Genomic DNA, 17,997 nt, shown 5'->3' with positions numbered 1-17,997 from the left:
CCCAGAAGCCTTTCATTCTATTTTCTCTCCCCTGTCCAGCTGAGGAGGGGAGTGAGTGGCTGTGGTGGGCACTTGGTCTCCAGCCAGGATCAGCCCACCGCACAGAAAATGCATAACAGATAAGATAGTTCTCACCCACTTCCAACCTGCAACTCTGAAGCTAGTCACATGTTACCAGCAACAAAATAAGTAGGATGATGATTTAGCTTAATGTATTTGGCTGTTCAGGGATTGAGGGAGGTGACTGAGTACAGTCTTTGCCCTACATAAATACTTGCACATCATAAATCATGCAGCCTTTCCAATGTCTTCACACCCTTGCAAGAAAGATTAGTGCTGCTACAATAATGTTCTCGGGACATGTGGAATGATGGATCCCAACTTTGTTGCCCTCTGATTTTTCACCAGTTTTGCTAGGACTTGAATTCCACTGGAGGAAATCAAGTTGTGCTTGTGCTGTTATACTCTTGGTTTTCCTTTCAGCTGCGGTTGAATTCAGCATGGCATCAGAAAAGAGCACAAAGAAAGATGTGCTGAAGGCTGAGGAACAGCAGCAAGTGGTAGGTGCCAGGGCAGCTACTGCTCTAACATGCAGCAGTTAAACTACCTCATGACAGATACACTGGTAAACTAACTCCCAGTGCCTCAAAACCAGGCTGGGAGTAACAGAAAGATTAACCATATGAAACTGTGGCTAAATCTAAACTTGGTTAGTACAGAACTAACTTTTTTGCTTAAGAGAAAACTTCAGGGCTGGCTCAAATAATGCAAATAATTCTGAAACATGAGCTGTTATAGGTCCTATTTCCACATCAGGGGTTGGTGCTGAAACCTGGTTTGACTCAGAATTTGTGAGCTCAGAGCCTGAACTTTTAATCCTGTCTTGTCACTGATGTCCTAGTAGTCTTTGAGTCTTCAACTGAGTTTAAGAAGGATGAGGAAGATGGACTGGATGCCGGCTTAGGACCTTTCAGGATAGACACATGGCTTGTATTCGCTCAGCAGCTTAAGGCTGGGTCTCTAATGTCACTTATTCTTTTGGGTTTTAGAGTGCTGTCAATCGGGTAACCAGCTTGCCCTTGCTCAACTCTGCATTTAACCTGGTCTCGTCTGCCTACAACTATACCAAGGAGACCCATCCTTACCTCAGTGGTGTCTGCAATGTGGCTGAGACTGTGGCTGCTGTTGCAGTAGGTAGCGTGGTTGGTGGGGCACAGCCCATCCTGAACCAATTTGAGCCACAAAGTAAGTGAGGAGGCTGGGGTGACCCTGTCTACGCTAGAGGAATAGGTGTGGAGGGAGTTTCATGTGCCTGTTGGGTGATATCCATCTCCTATAGCACACTGTTGTAATTAATTGTAGCACCAAGTCTTCCACTCAGCACCTCCCAGCTGCTCAATGAACCTACTGAATTTCATGGATATGAAACCATTATGAGCAGAAACAAAGTCTGGCTGTTTGTCTGTGGTTGCTTTAAGTCACTAAACAAAAACTCCCTGCTTTCTCCTGTATCACTCCAAGTTATGAGCATCCCAACTGGTATTAGCAGTGCCCGTCTTGGACATAGCTCAGTCTCCCATCCCAACACTTTTCAACCCTTTAAACAAACTGCCCTGCCCTGCAGGGACAAGTATTGCGCTCCAGTGGAGCAACGTACTGCCAACAGCTAGAAAACTGGAGAAGCAAAATGGAGACTACTCGAACCTGTCACGTTGTAGGGTCTGTTCACTTTTTAACAAGACCCCTCACCCCAAAATGGTGATTATTTTCTTTGGCTTGCTTTCGTGAGTGCATTCTGAATTGGCTATTGTAGGGTCAAAAACCCCTCTCTAAACTGAAGAATAAACTGGTACCTGTTGTCTTTTCTAGTTGCACTTGTAAATGAATATGCCTGTAAAGGACTGGATCAGCTGGAAGAGAACTTGCCTTTTCTTCAACAGCCAGCAGATAAGGTAAAGTAAAAGCCTGGGGAAGCTATGACTTGATCTCTTGCTTGATGGAATTGTTACAAGTACAGAAGAATATGCAGAAATAAACTTCAGCAGCACTGCTTTGTCAGGTCAGTCCCTGGTATGGGCTGGAGGAGGCACTGCTAGCTGATGAAAGCTGGAGAGATGCCTTCAGCATGTGGAAGTGAACATGTCCATGTAAACATAGGTGTACTGACTTCCCCAGCTCTCTCACAAGACTGCAAATGTAACTTAATCATATGTAAAAGCTACTTTAGGGAGGCAAAATCTATTTCAGGGAAAGAAATACTTTTCTCTGCTTCTGCCTGTTGTAGGTAATCTCTGACACCAAGCAGCTGGTTTCCACCAAAGTGACATCTGCTATGGATGCTGCCTGTGAGGCAAAAGAAGCAATGGCTGATAAAGTGACTGAAGCTGTGGACCTAACTAAAAATGTTGTTGGTGACAGTGTCAAGATGACCAGGTCAATGGTCACCTCCACTGTTAACAGTGCTGTGGGGGCTGCCCAGGGTGCCAAGGACCTCGTGACTAACAAGGTGACCGAGGCAGTGGACCTCAGTAAACACATTGTGGAGGACAGTGTTGGACTGACCAAGTCTGCAGTCGCTTCTACTATTGTCAGTGCTGTAGAGGCTGCCCAGGGTGCCAAGGACCTCGTGACTAACAAGGTGACCGAGGCAGTGGACCTCAGTAAACACATTGTGGAGGACAGTGTTGGACTGACCAAGTCTGCAGTCGCTTCTACTATTGTCAGTGCTGTAGAGGCTGCCCAGGGTGCCAAGGACCTCGTGACTAACAAGGTGACCGAGGCAGTAGACCTCGGTAAACACATTGTGGAGGACAGTGTTGGACTGACCAAGTCTGCAGTCGCTTCTACTATTACTGCTGCTGTAGGGGCTGCCCAGGGTGCAAAGGATCTTGTGACCAACACAGTGACTGAAGCAATGGACCTAACGAAAGGGGCTGTTCAAGATGGTGTTGAGAAGACCAAATCAATGGTCACTTCTACAGTCACTACAGCTCTGGATGCTGCATATGGCACCATTACTAGCAAAATAAATACAGCCTTGGAGCAGAGCAGAGAAGCTATCCAAGAGAGTGTGGAGATGACTAATTCAGTGGTGACCAACAGCATGAGCAAAGCCAAGGCAGTGAGCCAAGCAGTGGCAGGTGGTGTGGGATCTGTCCTGGGTATATCAGAAGATCTGGTGGATCACTACCTCCCAATGACAGAGGAGGAACTAGGTGAGAAAATGCTTAGCTGGCAGTTGTAAACACAAATCCTTTCCCACATGACTAGAGCACCTGACACTGCAAGATTCCTCTTCTGAAGTAGACAGGTAGCTCTGAATTTGTCACCAAGTTGGCTGTCTGTCAACACTGGCTTGCCACGTGGTATGGGACAGAGATCAAGCATTTTCTAACTGGCCCTTGCCCATAAGCCTCAAGACAAGCAAATATGTGGGTGCACACTTCAACCTATCTGTCAAGTCTGTTTATCTGAAGAGAACACATTGAGCAGGGACCAGCCTGCCTTTAATACCTGAGCAACTACAAACCTCTACTGTTTACACAGCAAGCTTCAGCCTTATGTTTTTCAATGAGTGACCTTACCTCTTCCCCTCCCTTACAGCTGGGAGTGGAGCACAGCTGCATCTCTGTTCTTGTTTCCTCCAGGTAAACTGGCCACCGCTGTCGAGGGATTTTGTATGGCTTCTGTGGAGGAGCAGAAACAGCAACAGAGTTACTTTGTGCGTCTGGGTTCCCTCTCTAACAAAGTCCGCCACCGAGCCTACCAGCACTCCCTGAACAAACTGCAGTGCATTAAGCAAAGCACCCAGGATACTCTCTCACGACTACAGCTGGCATTAAAACTGGTACAAACATGCTTTTTTTTCTTTTTCCTTCTGTTTGTAGTCTTCCTGCCCTACTATCCAGATGGAAGCTCTCCCTCCATCCTGCACCAGCTGCCTGTCATCTTGGATCCCTCCCTGGGAGGGAAGCGCTTGTGCTTCTCTGATTGTGTGTGCTTGCAATACAGCTGTTCCTCTCATTTTTCCCGATCAGATTGAATCTGTGAAACAGGAGGTTGGCCAGAAGCTCCTGGACGGGCAGGAGAAGCTCCATCAGCTGTGGGTGGACTGGAGCCTGACCCAACCCAAAGGAAACCAAGTTAAAACTGCCTCCCAGCCAGAGGTATCCCTAGGAGGGCATGTTTAATCAGGCCTCTTGTGGATGTTTTACATCTCGTTTGCTCTAGTAACTGAGCTATATCTCTTTCCCAGCAGGTAGAGTCACGGACTCTAGCTATGCTGCGTATCATCACCCAGCAGCTACAACCTGTTTATGAGAATCTGAAGGCCAGCATCCAAGGCCTCCCCAGCAACATCCAAGAAGCTGTGAATCAGGCCACTCGAAATATCCACAAGCTCCATAGTTCTTTTTCCAGTGCTGTATCTTTCCAGGACCTCTCTAGCACCACCCTGACCCAGAGCCAGGACCGTGTGGCAGAGGCCCGGAGGTCCCTAGATGACCTTTTTGAGTATGTAACTCAGAACACCCCTCTAAACTGGCTTGTGGGTCCCTTCAGGGCAATAGCTAAAGTGTCACAGGATAGCAGAAAGCAGAAGAAAGATACAGCGACAGATATAAAATCATCTGTGTTGGAAGAGGCTACATCATCAAAGGAGATGGCTAAAACACCCAAAGAACCAAAGGGAGCAAACAGGACCCTGGGGGAAGGGTGTGAAGTGCTAGAGAAGCTGGAAGAGAGGGCAAAGAAAGACACAGACGTTGCAGAGGCTGCAAAGGAAATAAAAATGAATGCACCAGTGGAAGAAGTCTGAAAAATTCCTGCTCTTCTGGTCAAGGCTCCCTGGCTAGAACAGCACTTTGTCTTTTAATTATGTGTCCAACTGCCAGTTGAACAGGAGTGGCACTGTTAGCACTCTTGCTGTCCCAGGCTGTTCACAGTAAGATATAGCTTGCAAGGAGGCTTGATAGCCAGGGTGGGGTGATTCTGTAGCTTGATTTACTAATTTTTTTAAATCATGTTGCTGCACTGAAAGGGAAGATGGGGACCTGTACTTCAGCTTTTTAAGTCAGCCTAGCTGCATGTGTGAATAGCCAATTCCTGCTGAGACAAGTTGTGGGAGAGAAGAAGTGGTCTCAACTTATTTTTAATGTTGAATTTTCTTTTTCAATTCATCCAAGCTGCAGAGATCTTGGGAGGATGATGCGCTTGACCTTTGATACCATTTCTCTCCTTCTACAAGTTTAAAAATGTGTTACAGACATGCCTTCCCTTCTGCCTGTTGTGTTTCCGCTGAGCTCAGCCCTGCAGCAGACCAGAAACAGCTGGGGGCAAGAGATTCTTCTCAAAAATATTTTACGGATTGGTCAAACACTTTTTCTTTCATAGAGAAGCACTTAGCAAAGTGGGACTTTCTTTTAAGCAAGCCAGCTTGCAGTGGGATTACTTTTTCTAGCTGTGTGAATGACTTCAGGGATCATCTGTTTGTGTGTAAGTAACTCCATGCGTGAAATGCTTTGCAGCCACGTGAGATGGCTTTTGCCAGGAGTTACTCTGCTGTGGCAAAGGGATATCCTATTATTAAAATAGGGGTGACAGGTGCTGGCTGTTTTCCCAGCAAACAATGCTTTGTAATAATTTCCAATGTAACTTATTGTGGTAACTTAAGTCCTAGCATGGTCCCTGGGCTAAGGCTGAATAATGGCAAGCAGACATCAGAATAAAGTGTGACCTGTGTTCAAATACCAGTTTCTTGTGCGTTTCTAAGCCTGCAGTGTCCTGTTCTCCCCTGGGCCTGAGCGAGAAGCTCGTATTTAACAAGTCACCTCTCCAACAGCTTGTGTGTTCCCGCAGCTGCTTGGGGGGGGGGAAGCATCAGAAGCGCCGGGCGGCAGGTCCCACGTTCGGGCTCGGTCTTAGAGCAGAGAGACCCCTTCCCTGAGCCTCGTGCCTGCGCCCCGCGGTACCGGCGCTGCCCTGGGCAGGAGGCGGCAGCTCCCCCGCGGCCCGGCCAGCTCCGCCCCGCCGGGCCCCGCCGCTTCCTCGTGCGGCCCCGGGTCCGCCGCCGGCCCAGGGTCCGCGGAGCAGCAGCAGCCGCAGGTAGGGCAGCCCGGGCCCGGGCCGGAGCGGGGCGCGGGGGCGGCGGGCGGCGCGCGGGGGCGGAAGGGCCGCAGCCCACGGCCACGGCGCCGCTGCCAGCGCCTGCGCTCGCCTCCGCCGCGGCGGCGGCCTGGAGCCTTCACGGGGGGGGGGGGGGCGGCAGCTTCCTCGGGCCCGGCCTGCGCCGGCCGATGAGGCAATCGCAGGAATTTTATGAGACAGAAAAAAGCAACCTGAAATCACGAACTTTCCCGGCTGGGAGCTATTTTGGGCACTCGCTGCCTCCTTTAAATAGGGCAACTCCGGCAGCCGGGTGAGCCCTGCCCCGCCAGCGGCCTCGGTGAGTGCCAGGGCTGGGGGGGCGCAGGGGGACAGCCCCTAGCCTGCCCGGGGGCGGGACGGGCGCGGAGGGCTCCCTCCAGGTGTGCTTTATTCCTCCTGCCCCTCGCAAGAAGCCTGCCGGGCCCCTGCAACCAGCTGCCTGCGGGAGACAAAGACACCTGCGTCTACATACATACGTGATTAGTTCAGCAATTATTTGAAAACAGTTGTAATTAATGGGAAATGAAGGCAAAAAACGTGCCCTTTGCTTAATGACAGTGTTTGAGTAACGTGTGGAACGCCAGCAGACCTGCAAACACTGAAGAGATGCAAAAATACTCGAGAGCTGTGAGGGAGGGCTCTGCAAGCACCTGGCGAGCATCCCCCCCCGCTGCCCACATCGCTGTTCCTGAACCTTATCCTGTGTTCTCCTCGCAGGTTCCTCAGCACCGAGATACTCCAGGTCCGGGACAAGCCCCTGAGCAGCAATGAGCTGTCGCTCACGCAGTACGTGAAGCACGAGCAGGGCATCGCAGAGCAGCGCCAGGGAATGAACCTTTGCTCCGAGTACTGTAATACGCTTTTTCCATCCATGCAGCTTCAGTCCGTCATCTGGGCCACCAGCTGATGAGATGGCACAGAGCGCCGAGCTCCAGCCAAGCTTCAAGGACATTTTTAATATTCTATCCCAGATCCCACAAGATAAACTCCTTAGCCTCAAATATAAACTGAAGCACTTGATATTTGGGCCCAGCAGCAAATTACTGCAAGCCATGGTCCTGCTTACTCTGGGGCAAGAAACGGATGCAAGAATTTGTTTAGCTGCCTTGGGAGATAACCGGGCAGCCCAGTATGTCCAGCAGACCAAACTGGGTGCTGCAGGAGTGCAGGAAGATGGGGAGGATTTGCAGCCTCCCCAGCTGGATGCAGATGCCAGGGCACTTCTAGCACAGATCTACGCAGTGCTGGCAGAAGAAAAACTGTGCAGTCATGAAGCCATGGACAAAGCCTGCCAGGCTGCCACCAAAGCCTGCAGTGCCAGCAAGGAAACTCAGGAGGGGACACTGAACAGCACCCCACCTGAGGACCAGGAAAAACATGGCTCTGCTACTGGCACCGGCCCAGGCGACAAATTTCAGACGCTGAGATCTGATGCGGGTGTAGGGCTTCCTCAGGCGGCCAGCCCAAACTACGTGGTGAGAAGTTCTCCCGTGCAGATTGGAGGCAACTCAGACTTTTCAGGCCCACAGACCTTGTGCTCCTTGGGGAGTCCCTCCTTCCCCAGTCACTTTGAGATCAGTGCGTCACCAACAGTTGTTTTTCACACCCAGCCTTCTTCCCACAAGTGTGTCCTCCAGCCCAGTCGGCTGTGCCAAGGGAGCACCAGCGGTGCTGGGCAGCCTGACGGGGACCGAGTGAGCCATGGCCTGCAGGAAACAAGCTGGGCCAGCAGACCCAACTCTCCTCCCAGGCCGGACACAGGTACCCAAGTGCCTGGACCAGAGAAGGTTCTGCAGGTCAGTTCACATCATCCATCTCTCCCTATTCCCAAAACACAGCAGCCCACAGTGGGTACTGGAAGCCAACCTGTCAAAAATAGTGATGTTTCCAGCACAGTGGCAGCAGAACCTCAGGCACCAAGAGAAAACACAGACAAAAAGCAAGATGAAAAGAAATTACCCACAGGTCTTCCTGCCTCAGGAGCTACACTGGATACTGCTCCTGCCCACAAGTCCATGGAGGATTCCTCTGTTCCAGCAAGCATTCCTTCTAACTCTGCATCTGCTTCCATTTCAGCCTCTTCCCTTCCTCCTCCTCCCACCTATCCCTTCTCCTCAACCCTTCCCTATCTTTTGCAGGGAGCAACTTCCAAGTCATCATATCCCCCTCCCCTCCACTCATCCCACTCTCCAGCCTGGCCACCTCCTCTCCAAAGTGTAGAACCAGCGCCCACATCAGAGCCAGATGGCGGAAAGTTCTTCACTTTTGTTGTCCTGCATGCTAGTGAAGATGAGATTGTTGCCCATCGGGTCAAGGACCGGCTGGAGAACATGGGGGTTCCCAACGGTGCCACACTTTGTGAGGACTTCTTCATTGCCGGACGCAGCCATATGACTTGCTTCCAGGATGCTATGGAAAACTCTGCTTTCATCATCCTTCTGCTGACCAAGAACTTCCCATGCAACCTGTGTATGTTTCAGACAAACACTGCTCTGATGGAGTCCATCCTGAAACCATCCAAGCACGACTCAGTCATCCCTTTTGTACCCAAGGAGAACCCTCTGGAGCGGAGCCAGATCCCCAGCATACTCGGCGGGCTGATGCCCTTGGATGAGAACTCTCCTGGGTTCTCCAGGACAGTGCAGAACACCTTTACCACCAGCAGGATCAATGAGAGGAAAGCCATGTGGGACCTGATGCAGAGAAGGAAACTACAGCTGTATCGGCAACAGTACCAAACACTGCAGGACTTAACTGCCCTGCACCTTGGCTCCCTTTCCCAGCTGCCTCCATCAGCAACTCGGCCGCAGCCACTGGAGCAACTACCCCAAGAGTGGTGCCCCCCTGCTTCGACTGTCCCTCCTGCCGCATACCCACCTCCCCCTGCTGGTCACCCCACTGCTCAGATGGGTCCCCTTCCTTTCCAACCACTTCATCTCCCATCGGGCCACTACAACATGATGCCAGGGGCCGGAGGCAACCCGCCCCTCATCATTCAACATGCTCGAATGGTTCAGATTGGGGACCACAACATGATGCAGGTAGAAACTGTCACACCAGGTCCACAGGACAGTGAGGAAGAAACCAGGTAGAATGCTGCATCAGAGACACAGCAGGTCAGCCACAGCCAGAGACATTCACACTTAGTTTCAAACCCTAGATTATAGTGATTCTGCTGGGACTGGGACTATTCTTATTTCACTGTGGGTAAAAGATGCCACTTTCCTGGAGCACAGGAGAATACTAACTTCTTTTTTTTGTTGGACAAGAGACTGCAATCTCCTGGGACCATTTTCCTTGGGCTTTTCAAGTAACTTGAGAAAACTCTTTTCCTGATTTTCTGAGGCTATTGGAAAATTTTATAAATAAATCTTAATTAATTTATTTATGTTTTTCTGGTTCTTTTCAGTAGAATTAGCAAAGGGGCAGGGAGGGATATCTGGAGAACCATTCTGCACATCTGTACCTCTGGGGTGGAGGGGGCTGGGAAATGGCACACAAGCATTCTGTTTTGTAATCTGCTGGTGACCAAATCATTTGAAGGAAAATCTTCAGGGTCTGCTTTGGAGAGTCACTATGACACACACACACCCCCCCCCCCCCGTCAAAGTGCTAAGCACCACGAGGTCCCACCATTTTCCTTCAGCAGTTCCCCTTTGCTTGGGGTTGCTGAGTATCCCACCAGCCTTTCACGCCAATGCCTACTTTGTCTGCATGGTGTGCTCCCCTTGCTGCAGGGCACCAGCAGCACCATTTCCTCAAGCCTCACATCAGACCCAGGAAGGTTCAGGAAACCAGTTTCACAGACTTCTGAAAGGCTGCAAGGCCTCTGGACTGAGGCATCAAGAGATCAATTTTCCCAGTTCCCCTCTGAAACTACAGAGAGAGAAGTTTTTTTCGTGACAGATGGAATTCCCACATGCCCCTGGAGGCATTGTCATGGTATTTTTGTATTTAAAAAAAATCTGTTAAAAGAACTGAGATTACACACCAGATACAAGGCTAAACAGGCATCTTAACAGCAAAGCTGTTCTTGAGGGGAAAAAAATTACTTAATGAAGGTGGAATGAGATGGGGGAAATGCAGAGAAAGTTCAGGGTGGCAGAAGCTGTGTCCACTCCTCCATTCTTACCTGCTTGGGAAAGCTCAGAGGTGGGACCAGGGTCCCGTTAAGACTGGCTGTTGCACAGAGACACATTCCCTACTGAGATTACTCCACATATTTGTTACTGCCTTTGAGGGAAAAGTTTGACAGAAAAACAAAAAGCATTGAGCAGAGCATTACCAAAGGGACGGAGAAAGAACAGGAACATGGGAAGTATTCTGCAGCATCCGGGTGAGGGATATACCAGGCAGGTATCTACTGAGCTTTGAACCCATGGAGGGCATCTGAAGCAACGCCTCAAATCCCCACGCTCTGCTGGGGCTGACAGCTTCTGTAGCAGCCATTTGCCCGCTCTGTCAGTAGAGGTCAGCCCAAAGCCACCAGATGACCAGACATGGGCCTGCTCCCTCCGCAGACCAGAGCCCGGCCAACAGCCCCGAGCTCTGGAGCCAACCCACCCTGCGCCAGGGCCTCTGCAAGCTGCAGAGCACTGCTCGCCCTACTCCTCACCCTAGGAAGGAGGCCCAGAGCTGCCACATCCTCCTTAAGGTGGACCTCGAAGGTCAGTGTTACTGATACAGGGAAAGGTGACCCCGTTTGGGCCATTTCTGCAGATATGTGTGTGCTTGCACCACTCTGAATAGCTGTCCCGGCAGGTTTCAAAGCGAGAGCAGCCAGCACTGCCTAGCAGCCAAAGCACAGGATTCCCCCAGAACATCCCGGACCTGGGACTACCCAAGCTGGGCACTCACAGGGCCTGATTATGGATTGCAGTCTTTGTCAAAGAACCATCCAAGCCTTACAAGCAACACCTGTGTAAGAACTGTGCCCCTCAGGAGGGGCCGAGGATGTCTGCAGGATGACGCTGGAGAGCCTGGGTACTGACCAGTGCAAGCTCTGGAGCTCCTGGGCACCACCAGATGTAGGAGACTATTTGTACCTACTCTTAAAATGCAAGAGTGGTGGCTGTCACGGTTTTGGATTTAAATACCGCAGAATCTCCCCTTAAGAGGGCACAGGATCTTTCTCATGGATCTGTCCATAGAAAGTTTCTCTGTTTCCCTCACACACCTCAAGGAAGCTTAGCTCCTCCTGCACCTCCTTGGCTGAGAACGAGCACAAGATGCCAGGCTTGGATAAATGAAAGCCCTCTCTGTCCTGAGCAGAACAAGCACCACACAAAAACATCGCTATTTAAAAGCTGCCATCGGTTGCTGGCTTCCAGCTTTGAAACAAGTTTGGCTTTTAACTCTGAAGGACCCAGTGACAATGGATTACATCACTGACTCTCTCTCAGAGTCTGCTGGAATCCTCCAGGTGCTTGGATTCCTTCTATTTCCTTATTTTCCCTCCTCTACACATCACTTTTGTTCAAATAGGTGTTGTGTTACCGAAATTCCTGTCACACTGCAGTTGTTGCTGTGCAGCCAACAGGACAGCCGCCCCCCTTGGAAGAAAACATATACCTCCCTCCTTCCCCAGCTCTTCTGCTTTCTATAAATAAATGTCATGCAAAACTAGCCAACTGGAAGCTGCTCTAGCTCAAACAGCCTTAACACAGTCACATTAGAGTTTGCTTGAACCAGGGAAAGGGAAAGACATCGCAGCAGACTGTAAAACATTGCAGGATGGGGTTTGTGGGGTGTTTTTTTTAAGCTTACTGTGCATGGAGGGCTGAGAGGCTCAAAGGTTACTACTGGGAGCAACTTCCACCTAAGAGCCACCGCCCTGTTCAAACCGCAGCAGCAGCAGGTTCACTCTTCCCACATTTTCAGGGCCCTCTTTGCTGCTGCTCACGCCAGCAAGGAAGCTTTGCCACCAGGGCCTTGTTTTCACCAGGAGAACATGCCTGCGACCCCCTTGTTCTTCCCCAGTTTTTCTGAGAATCTGGGAAATGCTGACCAGTATCCCTACCTTTATGCTCTAGGCCACTTCCTTGTAAACACTGACCCTACAGCATTAGAAGACCTCAAAGATGACCACTGAAGGACACCAGCAACTGTCTCCAGCAAAATGCCAATGAATTTCTCACCACTTTTACATTTCTAAGGAAACCCATATGGAAGGCTTTATTGTCAAGAGGGCCAAATACCAGAATGAGAGAGAGAAAAGCCCATATTAGGTTTTAAGAAAGGAATAAAAGGCAGACATATTGCTTGTGGCAGGGTACAGAAGGGCTCCTGGAGAGCAGTGTGCTACAGGAGCGTCTGTAGCCACCCCTGTGAAAAGAAACTTCTACTCTCAGTCCAAGATAATTATTCCAATGATAAAAATCATCACTGAAACTTTTCGCTGCTCCCCATTAACTCCTCTTTTTGCCCCACATACTGGAGCTGGCCCAGACAACACATACAATAAATACGGACTGTTCATTGTAATTACCCCTGAATTCATGCAGTGATATTTCCCACCCAGTAATTACTATCAACATTTAATTGCTGGGTCCTTACCATGTAATTAGAGATTATTTATCTGTTTAAAAAGAAAAAATGTAAAGTCCTTTTTTATCACATGAAGTATTTTCTTCCTTGAGGCTTTTGGACATGACTGGATCCCCCAGCTACCCAATCACAAGATCCCAGCTCCAGAGCTGCTTCCCCATCCCAGCTGCAGAACTCCCTTCTCATCTCTCTCCTCCCAGCACCAGGGGATGGAACTGCAGGCACAGCACACCCCAGTCAGGGACCATCAGTCGCTGCCTCAGTCCTGAGGCTATGCAGTCCCTTGTACCTGCGGCGGCACCTGCTCTCCTACATACCTGAAGATCATCTATTGCACAGCAGTAGTATTTTGAGGGGAAAACCATGTCCCACAGATGTGCAGACACTGCCTCATGTCTAGCACAAAGGCAGCAACACTGATCGAGAATTATTTCTTTTGAGGATGGAACAATCACCGAAGGGACAAACATTCAAATATGTTACCCAGCTGCGGCCATCCTCCCTGGGGAAGGCTGAGCATTTTTGGAAATCCAAATCCTTGTGGGGAACTAACTCCAATAGCTTTAAATCCTCTGTCTGCTTTTGACCTCCCACTAACAGATTTGGGGTTGAAAAACATGAACTGATGATAGCCACACTGCATCCCTCCTCCTGCTTGCTGTGCCCACAGCCCCAGCTGTATACAAGGCAGGTAACATCAGAGTAGCATCCTTTCACATTGTTTCATTAACATCAAAAGATAAGGCAAAAATATATGAAGAGGGGTGTCATTTCAGTGTCAGTGTCATTCTTTTTCAGGGGAAATGTTTGCAATTGCAGTAGAGATTAGCTTTTCCCAGGAGTAATGATGAAATTAAACAATCACATCCACTGATTGCAAAACCCCAGTACTCCTGTACCCACAAGTGTATCATCCCTAGAAGACAAGCTGAAAACAAGAGGCTTACCAGCAAGAAGTCCAAGGCACTTGCATTCTAGCAGCCATTTTTTGTTTTATTATTTAAAGTTAAGAGTGCTCATCAGCTCACAAATTAACAAATTCCATTCCTGCAATTTAGTTCAGGTTTCAGCCAAAAGGAAAAAAAAACAAGTAGCTAAACTATCTCTGCAGTTTACATCTCAATAAAAGTTAAACCTCCTTGCTTTATAAATAAATGTTATAGTTAACACGGCAAAAATGTAATGGCAGATCTACAATATATTTAAGGGGCAGAGAGCACTGGATTATTGAGGCATATGGATATGCTGACTTATAAATACAAGTAGAGAAGCTTCAGTAGCATATAGTGCACGGTTGTTTGTCAGAGTTCTGCTCTCCCAGTCCTGACCTTTCCCAAAGCTCAGAGGCAGCTGCTTCACCCCCAACTGCGCTTTCTGCTCTGCCTGGGGCCAAGAAACAAGCCACAGGCTGCCAAAGCCCAGTCACTCCCCCTGCAAGAAGAGAAACTGCTGGAACAGCATCTTGTTTACCAACACTGACTGGTTACCACCAAGGAGGGTTCTGCTAATGGAGGCAAATACCTACCCTGAGACTATGGATTTAAAGAGGGGAAAAAACCAAGATTGCGTCCAGCTCCTAATTAAAGAGAAGAGCTTCCCCAGATAGTAGCCAAGTAAGATTTCAAATTCAATCTTTGAAGTAGCACCATCTTCAGTAAAGTTGCAAAAAGAACTAAAAGCTAAAACCAGATGGTAACAACCCACTCCATGTAGGTTTTCAGAATGGGGTAATTAACAGAGCCCCAACAGTTGATACTAATAAGCCTCAGAAGAACAAGGAGGCACCTTTAGCTTTCATTTCTTTCTTGCTTCTTCCTTCAGACCACCCTCATGCAAGCATGCCACCAACACTCACTTGCTTTAATAACCCTGCAGGCACCACCCACACTACAAGTACCTCCCATCCTCAAAAGATGGTTCCAAGTGCACTGGTTTGGCTCCAAAACCTGGCCATACCCACCCCATACAGCTCAATCCCTGCTGACCTCTGGAGCTAGAGGGCCTCCGTGCAGGGAAGGGCCTGAACGTGCACAGAGTGGGCAAGCTAAGGGCCTGAACGTCACAGTAGTATTTAGTTTTTAAGGTAGCAGTTTTTCCTCCCCATTCATAAAAACCAACATCTATTGATGAAACTATATAACCAGAACTGACCTTACTACATCTTAACAGGGTTGAAGAAGTCTCGCAGCATAGATAGGGCCTGGCTCTAAAAGAGAAAAAATAACCCAGCTTTATGCACAAGCACTGAAATCCCAGGCCTTTAACACCACTTGCTACTTGGCCAACCAAGGGAGACAAAAACCCATCCTCAGCACACCCAACCCTACCGCCACGCAAGGCAACTACCTCAGCAGAGCACAAGCCACTCTGCTGTTAGATTCTTACTGTACCAAATCTGGCAAGGGGGTGGGGAAAGAATTAGTTGGAAGATATTTTATTCCTCACTTGCATTCCTAGCTGTTTGGTATTTGGGATGGGAAGGGCTAGAGCACATGTGTGATGTGTAGCTGCTCCAAAGCTTAACGCTGAGTTAATCCAGCACTAATGGGAGAGGCAGCAGGTCCCAGGGAATCTCCATTTTCCTTCCGTCTCAGGACAAGACTGTTGGCATGGGAAAAGGGCAGGGGCTGTGGCCTTCTCTGGATACAGCGCAGTGGAGATATCTGGTACCTGAAGACGACAACAATGAGGGACAGGCGTGAGCTCTCGAGCCTCCTCCTCCCCTACCCCTGTGCATGCCAGCTTGATGGTGACAGATGAGGACAAAGCTCGCAGCCTGTCTCAGCACAGCGACGGCCTTCAGCACCTAGGCAAGGATGGCCTGAGATCTCAGGCTGCACTACCTCTGTGGGGTGAAACAGGCGATGGGAAAAACTGGGGACTTCAGCTCTCCTGCCCTAGTGCAGCTCAATGAAGGCTTCCAGCTCCTCGGGGATGAAACCCTTGTAGGGAATCTTGTGCTTGTCCAGGGCGCGAGCAGCAAGGCACTGGAGGGTGATGTAATTGAAGGGCTGCATCATGCTCTTGGTGAGCAGCTTCTCATCCAGCAGCTCATAAGCAGTCTGCTTGAAGGCATTGGTGGCATCCATATGGGCTCCAGCCTCCATCAGGGCACTCATGATCAGCGGGCAGTTGTTGCGGGCAGCAATATGCAGCGGGGTGTTGTTGTCATAGTCACGGCTATCTGGGTCAGCCCCACACTCCAGAAGCAAGTTCACAACGTGGAGCGATGGGAACTTGCCCACAGGGTAACGTCCCACTGTCGTGGTATCTTTGTCCACAGCCATATGCAAAAGAGTGAAGCCATTCTTGGCCCGGGGGCTGCACTTAAGCAGGCGGTAGATAGTCTGGCGCTTCTGGTGTTCCTGCTCTGGGGTGCACTCCATCTTCTCCAGCAAGAAGACCAGGTGGAGGATAATGGCCAGTGTCTTGGTGAACTGCGCAGAGTCAACTACTGGGTCCTTGCCATGCACAAGAGCCCTCTCCACCTCCCGGACCCCTTTGCTCAGTACTCCCATGAGGTCAGAGAAGCCCAAGTGGGTAGCTAAAGTGCCTTTGGAGCGGTCCTGAAGCACATAAGAGAAAAGCTCTGCAAAGGAAAGGAAACTGCTTGCAGTCATCGGGCTGAGAGGCTCCAGGTTGCCTTGCTGCATGTCCAGAGCGTATTTCCACAGGTTAATGCAGCGCTCAAAGTTGCCGGAGTCAGCATAGACTGCTCCTCGGTAACGGATGTAGTAGGAAGTATCTGGGTGGGAAGGCCCCAAGATGCGCTCTCGAATCAGCAGTGCCTGCATGCGCATCTCATCCGGATCAGTAATCAAGGCTTCCAGTTCCTCCAACGAGCTCACTTCCCGGGAATAGTCGTAGGCCAGCACCAGCTGCCGAGGCTCAGGTTTAGGCAGGTACTGCCCACCTTCACACCGAAGCTCCATCGCTCTTCGCCAGTACTTGTGGGCTCCCAAAAGGTCACGTTTCTTATCCACAAATGTAGCACCCAGCAGCTCCAGTGCTTCCACAGCAGCCTCTCGAGTGCAGAACACATTAGGGACCTGCTGCTCATCCTGACTGGAAGCTGAGGCACAACATCTCTCACAGCCTTCATCACAGCCCTGAGGAGCTTCCTTGCCAGTGCTGCAGCAGCTCTGATGGCTCCCACCTGAGGCACAGGTCCCATTTGGGGTCCCTGCAACCCCCTCCTCTTCCTGCTTCAGCCCTCCTTGGATGAGGTACTCCACAATGTTGGTGTGACCGGTGACGCTGGCAGCTAGCAGAGGAGTCATGCCATAGCCGTCTTTCTCCATGCGGGCTTTGGAGCGGAGCAGTAGCTGCAGGATCTCCAGACTGCCAGACTCAGCGCAGTCGTGTAGGGCCGTATTCCCCTTCACGCTCCGGCGGTTGACATCAGCCCCTTTCTCTAGCAAGTAACGTGCAATTTCACTGTGCCCTTTGTAGCAAGAAATCATCAAACACGTGTGTCCATGCCGGTTGGCTACTTCCAGGTCAGCCCCTCGCTCCCCAACTAAATAGCGCACAATCTCCAGGTGCCCATCAAAGCAAGCAGCCCGCAGCGGCGTGGAGTTGGTCAGCGTGGTCTGGTTCACCGACGCACCGTGATCCAGGAGGCTGCGCACCACCCCCAGGTGCCCGGCAGCAGATGCTGCCCAGAGCGGCGGGGCCCCCTCGATGGTCTCCCCGTCGAAGTTAACCGAGCCCCCCTCCTCCACACGAGCGCCGCAGTGATCCAGCAGGTACTCCACCACCTCCAGGTGCCCGTGCCGGGCGGCGATCAGTAGCGGGGTGCTCCCCCTCCCGGGGCCGTCGCCCCCGCCGGGCCCTGCCGTCAGCGCCTCCAGCTCCTCCCGGCTCCGGCTGCCCAGCAGCTTCTGCAGCAGCTTCAGCTTCCCATCGCGGGCCGCGTTGTACACAGCCGTGCGCAGGTCCATGGCGACGGGGGCCGCGGCGACCGCACCGGCCACCTCCAGGCCATGGACCGGCTGCTCCGCCACGCCCCCAGCTCGGCCCGGGGCAAGGGATGAGGGAGGGCGGCCCCGCGGGGTGGTGGTGGGGGAAGAGCCCTGCGGGGCCAGAGGGGCCCGGCGAGACACCCCTCACCTCAGCACAGCAACCTTCAGTCTCTCCGCCTGGCCGCCATCTTAAGTTGTAACGCGAAACAAAATGGCGTCTGCACGCGCGCGGGGGCGGGGCGGGAGCGGGACGATAGGAAATGTAGTCCCGGCCCGCGCGGCCCCGCAGGCGCCGCTCCCCGGAGGCCTCGGTTTCCCGGCATGCAATGGGAGAGGGGCGGCA

General features: G+C 51.0%; 4 protein-coding genes and 1 long non-coding RNA gene across 6 annotated transcripts; 3 read left to right on the top strand and 2 right to left on the bottom strand.

The window, feature by feature from the left end:
- Positions 1–486: 486 nt before the first annotated feature.
- On the top strand, positions 487–1,352 carry LOC119145890 (perilipin-3-like). Its single transcript, XM_037382679.1, has 2 exons — positions 487–560; positions 1,050–1,352. The coding sequence occupies exons 1-2, from the start codon at positions 501–503 to the stop codon at positions 1,251–1,253; spliced, it is 264 nt and encodes an 87-aa protein (XP_037238576.1). The 5' UTR covers positions 487–500; the 3' UTR covers positions 1,254–1,352.
- A 523-nt stretch (positions 1,353–1,875) lies between these two features.
- LOC119145889 (perilipin-2-like) lies at positions 1,876–3,255 on the top strand. Its single transcript, XM_037382678.1, has 2 exons — positions 1,876–1,952; positions 2,285–3,255. The coding sequence occupies exon 2, from the start codon at positions 2,333–2,335 to the stop codon at positions 3,242–3,244; it is 912 nt and encodes a 303-aa protein (XP_037238575.1). The 5' UTR covers positions 1,876–1,952; positions 2,285–2,332; the 3' UTR covers positions 3,245–3,255.
- Positions 3,256–6,023: 2,768 nt separating this feature from the next.
- TICAM1 (toll like receptor adaptor molecule 1) lies at positions 6,024–13,777 on the top strand. Of its 2 annotated transcripts, none has more exons than XM_037382674.1 (2): positions 6,024–6,102; positions 6,862–13,777. In XM_037382674.1, the coding sequence occupies exon 2, from the start codon at positions 7,056–7,058 to the stop codon at positions 9,234–9,236; it is 2,181 nt and encodes a 726-aa protein (XP_037238571.1). In that variant the 5' UTR covers positions 6,024–6,102; positions 6,862–7,055; the 3' UTR covers positions 9,237–13,777. The 2 variants fall into 2 exon arrangements, with proteins under 2 accessions (XP_037238571.1, XP_037238573.1); XM_037382676.1 differs by lacking the exon at positions 6,024–6,102 and adding an exon at positions 6,240–6,442.
- LOC119145891 lies at positions 13,663–17,886 on the bottom strand. The gene is made up of 2 exons (XR_005103558.1): positions 17,803–17,886; positions 13,663–14,896 (listed from the first exon to the last, which is right to left on the bottom strand). It is a non-coding gene; the product is annotated as an uncharacterized LOC119145891 (long non-coding RNA).
- Positions 13,871–17,809, bottom strand: FEM1A (fem-1 homolog A). The gene is made up of 2 exons (XM_037382677.1): positions 15,534–17,809; positions 13,871–15,360 (listed from the first exon to the last, which is right to left on the bottom strand). Exon 1 carries the CDS (start codon positions 17,631–17,633, stop codon positions 15,588–15,590), a length of 2,046 nt encoding a protein of 681 aa, XP_037238574.1. The 5' UTR covers positions 17,634–17,809; the 3' UTR covers positions 13,871–15,360; positions 15,534–15,587.
- Positions 17,887–17,997: the final 111 nt, after the last annotated feature.

Source organism: Falco rusticolus, chromosome 4, assembly GCF_015220075.1.
Source record: "Falco rusticolus isolate bFalRus1 chromosome 4, bFalRus1.pri, whole genome shotgun sequence".
NCBI classification, from domain to species: Eukaryota; Metazoa; Chordata; class Aves; order Falconiformes; family Falconidae; genus Falco; species Falco rusticolus.
Note: the sequence above shows the minus strand (reverse complement) of the source record. Positions and strands in the feature narration are given on the sequence as shown.